General features: G+C 39.4%; 1 protein-coding gene across 1 annotated transcript in view; it reads right to left on the reverse strand.

Annotated features, from left to right (window-relative positions):
- Positions 1-1,075: 1,075 nt before the first annotated feature.
- The window catches only part of HYOU1 (hypoxia up-regulated 1), a 74,693-nt gene continuing 61,677 nt past the window's right edge, over positions 1,076-14,091 (reverse strand). The window contains 3 exon segments of the mRNA XM_073602458.1: positions 1,076-6,361; positions 9,647-9,727; positions 11,098-11,347. Coding sequence (XP_073458559.1) covers positions 6,312-6,361; positions 9,647-9,727; positions 11,098-11,347 — 381 coding nt within the window. The 3' untranslated portion in view covers positions 1,076-6,311.

The following is a 14,091-nucleotide window of genomic DNA, read 5'->3' on the forward strand; positions in this document are numbered from 1 at the left end:
CACACACACACACACGTTTTATCTTCAATAAACCAACTATAAAAATCATTAAGTGAGACTTTTTTTGGACACAGGGCGCTCCTCTCTGATCACCCAAGTGGTAGCTTGTATTTTGACCTTTCTTTGGTCTGGTCTTGGCCAGCATCTTGCCCTGAATACCTTCAAGAGACTGGTTTCTGCGCATCTCTCTCTATCTATCTATCTATCTATATCTAGAGAGAGATATAGATAGTGAAGCCAATGCGTTTCAGTGGAATTCGCTTCCCCTTCTTCAGGGCTGTAGTTCTTTGAGAATGGTTAAACTCTGAAAGGGTTTAAATATATACATACAATCACAGCAACTCTGCAGTATGCCAGCGTTGTGGAGGAGAGGCAGCCATTATCATCCAGCAAGGAGACAGAGGGTCGCTCTCACAGAATCCTCAGTCTCAGGTCTTCAACTTCCTGCTTGATGACATATGTGATCACTGTAACCCAGAGCTTTATGTCAGCTTTTGTCGGCCTGAAAGAGGGCATTGATGTCTGCTGCAGAGTCCAGGAAGCTCTCCATCATGCCAGTAAGGCTGTGTGCCGCTGTCGGATCCAGTAGGAGTGAAAAGCTGACTGGTCCTGAGGCTGCTGCTCTGTGTCCAGGTGAATATTCACAGCACTTGATGTGTATGCCACCCCTCCCTTCTGCGCCGCTTTGCCAGGAGTCTTAGAAGGCACCATGTTAGCTGGCTCCGGACAAGAGCTTGGTACCACTTGGGGCTGAAAGTAACAGCAGTGGCCTTTACTGAGAGAGGCATGTGCTGATGCAGGCATACAGCTGTGTAGAATCTGCAGAAAACCCACCCCACTGGAGGCACGGGATTCATCCAGCCACCGCTTCACACCCCCAAACCACTGTGAATCTTTTTTTTTTTTTTGTTCTTTTGTTTTAAAGATGTGAAATACAGGGTTTGAATTTGGAAGCATTGGATCTCATGGAGCAGTGTACACTGAAACAAATCTCAAAACTCCCAAAATACACCAAAACGAAGGTAGCCAAGTGAACCAAAACACAGAGCTGCATTCACACACATTACAAGTTCAATTTCAGAAATATAATGCTTTTATTTTTCCTAGAATCTGACAAGTTAAAAACCAACAATAGACAAGAAATGAGAAACAAAATTGACAATTAGCCAGGGTCTTTTCCAAGCTCTAGTATTATGTGCAGAGTAATTTTTATCATATTCCAGCAGTAAGAACGGTCAAGTTTGCATCACTGAAAGCAAATGAAGGCATTTATGTTTTACTGAATATATTTCTGAAGCTTGTTAAACTGAGTAGGCATCTTTATGATCCTACTACTAAAAAGGCTTAGTTGTCAAAGAGTAACAAACATGTACAACTGCACAGCTGTCATTCATCTTAAAAAAACAAAAAACAAAACCACACACCATGATTTATCAACAACATATTTAATCCATAATTTGTAAAACAAAGCCAACACTATGGACTAAATATGAGGTAGACCTTGCTTAGGCACTATATAAACCGCAGTTGAAAAAAACTAAAGCAACAGAACAAACCTGTTTCAACGCATAATTGAAATGTTGATGAAGGAACACAATGTAAACTATCATTACCAGTGGACTAGAAGCTTTGAGCAAATCTGTCACTATTTTTGGTATTCTTAAATGCCACAACTATTGGGTTACGGGAACTACAGATAAATACCTTTATTAGTAATATAAGCCCTCTTTTAAATGCTTCAGAAACCAAGGAACATGATGGAAAGACTTTAAAGCTCCAAATCCTAATACCTGTACCCCCAGGACCTATAAATGGGGTGCATGCTAAAGCTACCAACTTCTCTCCAATAGAAATAAAACACAGCAGGTTCCTGGGTTCACAGGCTCTCAGGATGTGCTAGGGGAGGATTTTGTGTGTTGGTTAAAAAGTTATGTCAGTGTAATATACTCACTATATAGTGACAAGTTTGCCATAAGTTATAAAATGTGTGCAGTTATCGGTTAACAATTACAAAACTAAAAAACGCATGATATTTTGAAGTAAACCTCAGGATAGTATAAATGGAGACAATAGGCTAAATTGACAAACCTAACAAAAGAATAAGGACTTTAGTTGTCAAAAACATGTCCAATTAGATTTGAAATTAGTCACGAGGTTAGTCCTCATCCTTGTGTTTAAATTTTGTAAATTGTAATGATCAATGCATGTAAGCAGACTTAATGAATAAAAGGCATCTGTCACTGCGCTCTATAATGTGACATACAAATACACTGTAATAAGACAAGGTGTTGCTTGTTGGAGGTAAGCAGAGACCACAACATTATAAAAACCTGTTTGCCTTAGAAATTGTTTTTTTTTTTTCTTTTAAATGAAACTCATGCTACAGTCTTGTTTACATGGGGCGTACTACAGCGCACACCCATGGAGGGCTGTTTACACCAACATGGGGGGGTGCAGAGGTGTTCCATGCATGCAGATCCCATTGATAGCAATTGGGAAGCAGCTACACAGACACATCCCAATTTGATGTTCAGGTCCCCAAACTCAGTTTGTGTTCAAGGACATGCACCAGCACGCATATTAAAATCAGGAGCAGTGGCTGTATCCATGCAGCCATTGTGTCCCAATTTACATTAGTGGGACTGCCTGCTTAGGGATGCATGGGATACCTGTGCATCCCCATGGGTGTAAACATGGCCCTCCGCATGCATACACTTTAGTACACCCTACATAAACGAGTCCAAAAAGTTACAACTAAGAATGTTACCGTACCTGCACATAAAAATTAAATAGTGATTTTTTTTCTAATATATTGTACTACATTAGTTGACATTTGCGGCCAGACCTGGCAACCAGCAGCATTCTATGGGGCTTATGCAAGAAAAGTTACTAATTCTTCTTGCCCAAAGTGACAAGTAAGAATTTTAATTCACTGCACAAATGACAGCTGGAAACTAAGACCCCATACACGCTGTTAGATTTTCTGCAGATTGTTGTCTTCAGATTTACCAAAACCATAAAATATAAGGTCAAACCTTAAGAGTTTCAATTTGTATGCATCAGGCAGGCCCTTGTGCTACATGGTTTGGGCAATTCTGAAGACAGAAATCTGCAGAAAATCTAATAGTGTGTATGGGGCTTTTCTGGTGAAAAACAAACAAACATTCTTGCTGGCACAATTTTTTTTGTGAACAACACCTATGGAATGGGCAGACAAGAAGCAATCTTTTACAAAATATCTCTCTGCATGATGCCATCAGCGTTATAAATATATTCAGCTTGGTTACGTTTCCAAATATAGCAATCTGTGAAATAAGATTTACATATAAATGTGTAACATATTTAGTGGTTTCAGTTGTAAGGTTTACTTTTCAAGTGCATAACCTTCGGCACATATTGCACACATCAAAAAGGAAATCCTCCCACAGCAGGCCTGTGCTTTGATAAAACAGAACTAAATGGAACAGATTCTCAGTGAAAAAGAAGCTGCAGACTCAGTGAAACATACAACCATACCACAGTTGACCAAAAGGGGTTTTCTTTTCACTGTGGCAGGTATACAGTAGTACTATCTGCACCTCCACGAGGGGAAAGAAAACATCACCCTACTTGGGCTTTTTAAGGACTCAAATTGCCACACAACACTGTCAGGTGAATGATATTTTCCAGAGCTAGTAAATACAGCTGACTAGACAATGCAGGATCAGCAGAACACCCACAAGGTTATCTCTCCGATATTATCCTGTCAGTAACCTCCCATTGTTCAACTGACATTGTTTAGCTACACTGTAGACCCAGACAGGGCATATATAATACATACGTTTAGGGATTTATTTTTTTATGAATGCATAATTGGGTCAAAAATGTGATTCTTATATACCTAGAACTCTGGTTAAAAGGAGTCTATTTTATGCAGGTTACCAGTTTAATAACTTTCAGAGAATGGCAGGTTTACTGTAAGGCTTTTGCACCTTGTCTTTAGCAGAAAAACTGCTAAGCAAAAGATGGAGATAGTGGGCAAAACCCTCCATGACAGATACTTCTACATAAATATTCAATGAACTAAAAGATGGATTTCTGAGGACACTGACCAGTCATGGTTTGCAGCTTTGCGGAAATAAAAACAGATGGTATGACATATTTGCACTAAAGAAACCATCACAGGTGTCAATACTCAATGAAAATTTTGTGAACGCTGAACAGGTGGTTAGAAAAAAAAAAAAAAAAAACAAAAAAAAAAAAACCACCATCAAGACCAATGTACTATTTCCCAAAAGAAAGTTTAAAGTTATAAATGTTCTACTAAAAGGTTATTAAATCCTTAAAACACACCAATACTGCCCAGAAGAGGTTGGTGTCATAGCTGGTCAGATGTGCAGAATCGTGGCAAATGCAAATCTGAAAAGAGGCCAAGATGGCATCATCCTTGGCAAGTAGGGAATAGGATAGTTTACTTTTGTTTTAACACGGAGATCAGGATAACTATGTGACCAATTCTCAAAGCTCATTACAACTCAGCTTAAAAGAATAATCACTCTTTTTAAAAATAAATGATCTTCACCCTTGTGAGTCAGCTTACTGAATCGAGCTTCATGCATCTTAATTCGAACTGACCGAGGAACCGAGGAATTAATAAAAAATGGTTTGCACTCCAGTTGGTCTCAGGCACTTTTTATTAATATCCCCCAGAGTGTCAATCAGTATGGATACTGGTGTTCGACATAGAATTGACCAATTTTATGGTAATTAAGTCCACAATGTGTTCACCATACATATAATCCCAACTAAATATCCACCCCAATCAATATATACAAGGGCTTAAGTCCTGAACCAAAATTACTTTAGTATCTTCACTACATACACACTAGTTAATGCACACAATTTTAATATGCTAAATATCTGTAGATATTTAAAGATTTTCCAAGAAAAAGCTAAACCAGTTACATTTATAGAAGCAGGTTGTTCAGCGTCATACTTCTAAAAAAACCCATGCATGCTAATGCAACACATCTTTAGCATCATGGTAGAAATGCTTCAGATGTGACAAGGAAAGTAGCTCCACTGGGAAAGCCTATTGGCTTCAGAGTTGATAGATGTAGAGAGACTGATGTTTGTAAAATACTGGACAACACTTCATTTATGTCTGCATGTTAAAAAGAGAAATGTGCAGGGTGGGCGTCACAAGATTCCCCTTTAGCATTCATCAACTCTAAAGAAATCTTTTTCTTGAAGAAGCTTTTCAAAAGCAGAATGCTAGCCATATATACATACACACACTATATATATATATATATATATATATATATATATATATATATATATATATATATTACATATATACACACACACACACACACACTTTTCTTTCCAGTAAATATGCATTTCTGATCAACCAGCCTTATCACACACTCCTCCACTATACTGCATAGCAATGCAGGTGACCGTTTGCTATTTGAACAGAAAGCTGAAATGCCAGACAGGTTAATGAGCAGCATAACACTGCTGATTTACTGATTTACAGTCCATGGAGAAGGCAGGTTAAACAGAAATCAGCAATGCTAAAACAGAAATATTGCCTGGCGATGCAGTGTGGTAGAGTTGTGTACCACATTATTATCTGTATCAAGTCTCACAGCTCACATATATTCAGTTCCAATAGGACTATTTACCTGGGAGTTACACGCTAAGGAAGTAAACCTTCAGGCAAAAAAAAAAAAAAAAATTATGTTTAAAGGATTATAAGCTAGGAAAAACTGTGGAAAACATTTTTAATAAATCATTTTCCCCCCAATTTCTTGATATACTGAAGGCCACTGTATGTCCAGTATTCAACACAAGTAATATTAAATTACAATTACAGTAATCATTTGAAGAAAACCCAATCTCTAGATTTTTCATTGGATTACCACATCTGTAACACTTCACATACTGTAAAAACGTGTACTGAGGGGATGGACTACAAATATAGAGCAAAAAAAGGGGTACTATAAACTGAAATAAATTATCATAAAATTGGCCTTTACAGAAATAGAGATTTGGTAGAATGATCGTTGTCTGTCAGTGGCTCCGCTGTTCTTCAGTGAGGATGTTCAGTACCCTTTTATACATTCACAGTTAAATAAAGCGCGCACATACACACATACCCCCCCTAAATGGTGCTCTGGCAGGACAGATATTTACATCTTGTTTTCCGTTTCGAGATAAAATTAAACGAAAAAACAGTTCAGTTGGTATGGAACAGTCAGGGTCCATTACAAAAAAGTAATGTCAATAAATATGAAGTGCCATCAATGGACGGGAAGGTAATACAATTATAATTCGGTCTTCGGCTTCTCATCTGAAGACTGCTCTGTTTCAGAACCTGTTAAAGCAAATAAAAATGTATTGTCAAGATCTTTAACCACTTCCATACCGGGCCTATACTGGCACTCCTCTCCTACATGTAAAAATCATCTATTTTTTGCTAGTAAATTGCTCAGAACCCCCCAAACATTATATGTGTTTTTTAGCAGCAATTCTAGGGAATAAAAAAAAACCCTAAAGTTAGCCCATTTTTTTTGTAGAATCTGAAAGATGTTACATTGAGTAAATCTATACCTAGCATGTCATGCTTTAAAATTGTGCACACTCGTGGAATGGCACCAAACTTTGGTACCTAAAAATCTCCACAGGCGACGCTGTAAATTTTTTTACAGGTTACCAGTTTAGAGTTACAGAGGAGGTCTTGGGCTAGAATTGTTGCTCTCTCTAACGCATGCGGCGATACCTCATGTGTGATTTGAACGCCGTTTACATATGCATTCACTTCAGTGAGCAGGCACTTTATTCTTTTTTTCATTGTTTGTTTTACTTACCATTTTTTTGTTTTTACACTCTTTATATTTTTTTTTTTTCTTTTGATCACTTTTCCTATTAATGTAAACATCCCTTGTAATAGGAATGATGTGCGACAAGTCCTCTTTATGGAGAGATCTGGGGTCTATAAGACATCATAACGTTGCACCCGGGCCACCGAAGATCATAGAGATGACTGGAGACCATCTGGTCACCGGAAATCTCTATGATCAACGTCCAGCGGCGGCGGACTCCTCCTCTGGTTCGCTGATCGTACGGGCGAGTCAGGAGAAGCACCGGAGGGCGGCAGGGGATATCCCCTCCTGCTGCCTGTAAGAACGATCAAGCGGCTAAACTGCCGATATGATTGTTCTTATGGTGCACAGAATTGGCGGCCAAAAAAGATATTTGAATGATGCCTGTAGCTGCAGGCATCTTTCAGATATCCCCACTGAAAGTCAAATATGTGGTTAAAGTCCAGCTAAACCCATATAATAAAAATTTGTATAATGGCCAGTCCTTTTCCTAAAAATAATATATACAGTGGATATGAAAAAGCAGCACTACCCTTTCAACTAATCACATTTTGTTGCTTTGCAGCCTGTCATGAAGATGGACATTTTTTTTTTTTTTTTTTATCCAGCTGCATTTACTCTACAACTTATAACATCCAAGTGAAAAATAAACACCAACATGATAGAAAAAAAAAAAAAAACCACAATCACCGAGTTGGAAAAAGGATCACCCCCTCCTGTCAGTATTTTGTTGAACCACCTTTTGCTTTAATTACAGCCTTTAGTCTCATGGGATATTTCTCTACTAACTTTGCACATCTAGACTTTGCAATATTTGCCCACTCTTTGCAGAACTGCTCAAGTTCAGTTACAATTTCATGGTGACCATTTGTGGACTGCAGTCTTCAAGTAATTCCACAGATTTTCAATGGGGTCTGACTAGGCCATGCAAGGACATTCACCTTTTTCTCCTTCAACCACTGCATGCTCATTTTTGCTGTGTACTTGGAGTCACAGGGTTATGTTGGAAGCTAAACCTTCTTCCCATTGACAACTCTGGCAAAGGACAGCAGATTTTCCTCAAGAATTTGAAGGTATTTTGCCCCATCCAAATTTCTTTCTAGCCTGACAAGTGCTCCAGTTGCTGCTGTAGAGAAACCCCCTCACAAAAAAGGAAATTACCACCTCCATGCTTTACTGTAAAAATGGTATTATTTGGAATTCCGCCAGACATATACTGTACATGCAGCCTCAGAATCTTCAAGGTGAATTTGGTAAAGCACAGTCGTAACTGCATGTGGCCTTTTTTGAGTTTTATTTCTTGAAGCCCACCTATATAAGCCACATTTGTGGAGAATTTGTGATATTGTGGTCACGTGCACACAATGACCACTCTGGTCAGAGAGGGTACCAAGAAGCCTACAGCAACTCTGAAGCAGTTGCAGGAATTTGACAGTTTCCTCCTGGCTCTTTCATCCAATTTGGTGCAAAGTCCTGATCCAGGGAGGGCCTGTGTTGTACCAAATACCTTTCACTTAATAATAGACTTCACTGCTTCAAGGCATTGATAAAGCGTTTACATTTTTTTTACCCACCTCCTGACTTGTGCCTGTCCACAACTTTATCCTGGATATATTTTGACAGTGTCTTGCCATCCATAGTTGGATTGTTTACTTCAATTGCACTACCAGGGACTGAAATGCTTCAGGAAAGCACTTTTTATGCTGAGCTAATCAAAATAACGACAGGTGATTACAGCTGAAAGTCAAATGGCCTTGTGGGCCATTGGGAAGGCGATTAGCTACACCGGATCGAGTTTACAAGTAATTTCTAGGAGAGGGTGATCCTTTATCCAACTCAGGGATTCTGTTTTTGATTTTTTTTTTTTTTTCTGACATGTTGGTGTTATATCTTTCACTTGGATGTTGGATAAGTTGCACTGAGTAAACAGTAAACACAGCTGAACAAAAACAGTGTGTCTCCTTTCTGGCTGCAAAGCAACAAAATACACCAGTTAGGGCAAAATTACAATGCCTTCTGATAGCTCACTCCTCCAGCAAGCTATACTTACCAACTCTCACACCTTCATCACCTTCTTGCTCTATCAGTCTGAACAGGGGTTCCAGGTATGGGGACCTCCTTCATGTGATGATGCTCTGGTATAAGCAGCTAATCCGAACACTCACATAGGGAAAAGATTATTCATTCAGATGAGCTTCAACACCAGATTTTACTGGTAGGGTTATAGGGTAATGCAGTGGGCAGACTGTGGATAAAGGAGTATACCTTGCTGAAAGTGGGAGGGCTATCAGTAGACACCGTCACTTTGCCCTGAATGACTAGTGCCCTTAAAGGCCTCATGCACACTGCAGTTCAAAATTGCCTGTTTTACAGGCGTCTGACTAAATTTTTTTCCCTACCACTAAACATCTACATTTATGTGTCAATGCGCACATGGGAGTTAAGAGGCAGGAGTGTTTAGCGGCAAATCCCACCAACATCCAATCAATGTGCATTGAAGAGAGGAGAATTTTGGCTGAAATGCTAGGTGTGTATTCATTTCAATGGGCAGAATGAATAAAATTCTGGCAACTGAAATGAATGGCCAAGTGCTCAACACGCCTAAACGCGTTTGCAAAACCGTGGCTTAGGCACGTATTTGAACCGGCTTTTCACCTGAAAGGAGAAAAAGTTTAAAAGAGCCCCAGTGTGCATGGGGTTTAAAAGGTGAAGTGGTACAGCACATGGCAAACCATATTTAAAATACACAATCAGATTCACATCATGACTTCTTGTACCTGTTTCTGAACCTGCTAACTCTAGAACCTTCTCTTCCACCACAGGAGGCTCTTGTGCTGGCTCCGGGTCTTTTGCTTGATCTGGAAAAAAAGATAATGCATAGATAATTAGAAGCAAGCTAATAGTCATGCAGTCTAATAGGGATCTGTACAAAATGTTATCTCAGCAGTCTGACACAGAATGTATGCAGGATGCAGTTTCGCCATAGACAAATGCTGTAGAACATCCACTGTGTTAGATGCGCCCAAATCATGCTTAAAAATCAGCTTGAATTTTATTTTATTTTGTGGTAAAGGCAGGTGGTGTTTTTTGTTGTTTTTTTTTCTTAAATGCATTCTCTGCATTAAGGGCCAGTTCACACCTAATGCATGGAATTATATGGTTTCCAATTATTTTAGCAAACATAATATACTGGGATATGGGAAATTATCACACACACGATGGACTGTTGGATTTATTTCACCTTACCAACTATGCAACAATGACACGTTCACGGACAGGCGATTCCAGAAAAAGAAACAGTAGTACACGTTGCATTTTCCCTGCACTGGACTGTACCATAACGTGGTAAAACTCATCAGAAATGCAGCGGAACGCATCAAAAATGCAGGGGACCCCAGTACAGTGGGAAAAAAAAAAAAAAAAAAAAAACGCATCTGGAATGCATAAAAAAACCCCCCAAAAAACACGCATCTGGAATGCATTAAAAAAAAAAAAAAAAAAAAAAAAAAAACGCATGCAGAAAAACGCATTCAGAACGGATCTGGAGTGCGTTTTTTGTGGTGTAAACCATTCCTAAGATAATAAACCTTCCATGCTCAGATCCCCCAGCCCTCCCCAAAAATGTACCCAAGCCTGATCTTGATCCCGTGCTGTTCCTGAGGGCTATTGGCTCCTGCTGCCGTTAGTCAAAGCCAGTGAGCAGGGGGCGGACCCAAGCCATGCTGTCTGTTAAGGGACACACAGCCCAGCTTGGGATCAAGCCTGCACAAATACCCCCATAGTAAGCATTTGCTATTGGGGGCAGACACTGAAGAGGAGGAGCCGAGAGCCGCAGTGGGGGATCCCAGAAGGTTTTTTTTGTTTTGTTTTTTTAAATTAAAACAAAGCTGTACAATAATTTTAACTTTAAAATCCTGTTCTACCAGCTGGCATTTGTAAACTGAGCTGGTAGACAAGTGGTTTAAGCTCTTTACGTGCTGACCAGAACTGTCAGTCCCCTTTTGTTGCAGAGCAGGTCTGCAGAACAGTGTTCTGTTTCAGCAAAAGCTGTGTTATCCCTTAAAACCCACTGGGTGGTGTGATAATTGAAATGTCTGCCACGCAACCTTATTATTTATTCTTTTTACTGTTGGATAGGTTTATTTACAGTTCAGATTTTTCATAATTTCATAGCCTGCAGCAGAGCACTTCATTTTCAGCAGAGCACTGTAAACTAGTATAAACTCACCTGCTGTACCTTCTGCTTTGGGGGTAATGACCTTGTCTTTGGTGTCTGTTACATTTCCATTCTCTGAATCGGTGGCATTACTTTTTTGCTTGGGTTTAGGTTTAGGTTTGGCAAACTTGGCTTTGTTCAACAAGTACTGAACCTCCCTGTCAAGAGCTCCAAGCTTTTGCTCAATATCCTTGGATAATAAAATGGGTTTTTCTGTGGCAGGCAACTTGGCTTGCTCTGCTAAAGTTTCATTCTTCCATGCCTGTTGATACAAAGGAATTTTACAAAATCAGGAAAACATATTGAAAGGTGAAAAATGTGATCTTGGTATTGAGTACCCATAATGGGTCTGTATCCACATTGCATGCCCCATTATCCCGTGCACTGAGCTTTCACTTCTATATGTTCCAGTGTTACCGCACCATCCACTCTGAGCCCACTGCATTCCCATTCACTCATACAGGAGCATAAAATGCTTTAAAAGTTGTGCTAAGCACGTAATGCACTCCACACGATAGAACAATTTGGAATATTTTCAGGTCTAAAAATCAATTGGGACAAATCCCAAATTTTGCCAATTGATAGTTTCCCACCCCCAGAATCCCAAACCAGGCTCCCACTTCAGAGAGCAGATGTCATTAAATATTTAGGGATTTATATAACCAGATCCCCTGCAGACTACATATCCCTAAATATAACCCCTCTCATTTCCCTAGTTAAAAATAAAATACGGGTCTGGTCCAAACTACCACTGGGAGTCTGGGGACGCATAAACTTAATCAAAATGATTCTACTACCCAAAATACTCTATATTCTATGGCACACCCCCGTTTATTTACCCTTAAAACATTTTAAATCTCTAGAGTCCCTCTTAAAGACATTTGTGTGGGGAAATAACAGGCATAAATTGACATGGCAAGCCCTCAAAAATCCGACTGATCTAGGTGGCACTGCTCTACCCGATTTTAATTTATACTACATTGCAGCACAGTTATCACAGCTTTTTCATCTAGACAAAACCGACAGTGAGAGATTTCTTACGCTCATGTGCCCTAAATGGGCACAATACACCAAAGACCAGATATATGCAATAGCGACAGACAAGGGAGGGATGGAACTAGGAGATAGAAGACATACTATAATATACCACTACAGGAAAATATGGAATTTAGCAACCTCTAGACTTGACATCTCACAATTTAACGATTACACGCCGCTATGGCACAACAAAAATCTTCAGGAATTTAATAAAATACAGGACACATCTATATGGTCCACACAGGGAATATTTTACCTACATCATATATTAAAAGATGGACAACTCAAAACCTTTGACTTACTCAAAGAAGAATTTACAATACAGGACCAGATGTTCTACAGATTCTTACAAATCCGTCACGCAACACAATCACAATTCCCTGACTCCTGCCCTAGCCCTGCTCCTAATGTACTCATTGCCATAATTAAAAGTACAGACTCTCAAAAATTGATTTCGGCATTCTACAACTTGCTCTTAACCCCTATAGCTGCTAAAATAGCATATGGTCTTAAACCAAGATGGGAGAGGGAGGTGGGACCGGTGGAGGATGAGGAGTGGGGAGAAGTATTGGAGGCCTGTAAAACTGTATCCCCTAAACTCTCAGATCGTCTGACCCAGCTCTATATTCTCCATAGGGCATACCTCACACCCCTCAGAGTTGCAAGATACAAGCGCACACAAACCACCACATGTCAGATGTGTGGGAGAGAGACAGGTACCTTTTTCCATCTTATATGGGCATGCCCTAAAGTAAAAGGCTTTTGGGAACAAACTGTGGCATTTTTACACGACACGATGGGTTCACCTTTAACCCTAGACCCCAAACAGTGTCTCTGGGGTATAGTTCCAGATATAACCGACAAATATACGAAAACCTTCGTGCATGAAACACTCTTTGCAGCAAGAAAGGTTATAGCCAAAAAGTGGATGAGACAAGAGGCCCCCAAAATAGTGGAATGGAAGGTGGAGATAAATAATACATTACCATACAAGAAATGTATATATATATCAATAGAGGTTGTCCAGCAAAATACAGTAAGATCTGGGATAGATGGCTTCAAGAATCTTCTACCTGTGTCTAATGCAATTGTATGACCGTACAGTGATATATAGGTATAAGTATGGATGGACAGTATTAAAAACAAAATATGTATACCTTGAATGACAAGATACGCCAGAAATGTTTAAATGTAATGATATACAGATTTTTTTCTTTATTTCAATGACAATAACTACAATACTGTTATAGTGTCAACATGACAACGTAATCTTTAATTTTTTCTTTTTGTATGCACTGAATATTCAATAAAACCTTGTTTTAAAAAAAAAAAAAAAAAAAAAAAAAAGTTGTGCCAAGCCTGGCTGCAGGTACCATTAGCCATTTCCCTTCCGCTGAATGTTTATAAACGTCCTTGGATGGGAAGGGTGATACCTTTTGTTGTTAAGGGCCAGCGATTCTGCACAAAATAAAACTAAGCTGAGCTGCTATATTACTTTTACAGGCGGCGGAAGGGGGACCACCCCCTCACCCTGCTGTCTTTACCGGCCTCTCCTGTGTTAGGAGAACCCAGTAAGGATACAACCGGCGGCATAGAGAGGACCTGTCACAACCCATGCTATTACAAGGTATGTTGTTCATTCCTTGTAATAGCAATAAAGTTAACAAAAACAAAAAAAAGTAAATATCTTTTTTTAAAGTGCCCCATTCCCACACACAAAAGGCGAACACGCATGTACATCCCGTACGCATATGTAAATAGCGATCGCACCACGCATGTGAGGTAATGTCGTGAATGTCAGAGCGAGCATTCATTTTAGCGCCACACCTCCTGTGTAACTCTAAACTGGTAACTTGTAAAGACTTTTAAAGCGTTGTCTAAGGAGATTTTTAGGTACCGTAATTTGACGCAGTTCCACTGGCAGACACAATTTTAAAGCACGACATGTTTGGTATCTATTTACTTAGC

The sequence above is a fragment of the Aquarana catesbeiana genome, linkage group LG10, assembly GCF_042186555.1.
Source record: "Aquarana catesbeiana isolate 2022-GZ linkage group LG10, ASM4218655v1, whole genome shotgun sequence".
NCBI classification, from domain to species: domain Eukaryota; kingdom Metazoa; phylum Chordata; class Amphibia; order Anura; family Ranidae; genus Aquarana; species Aquarana catesbeiana.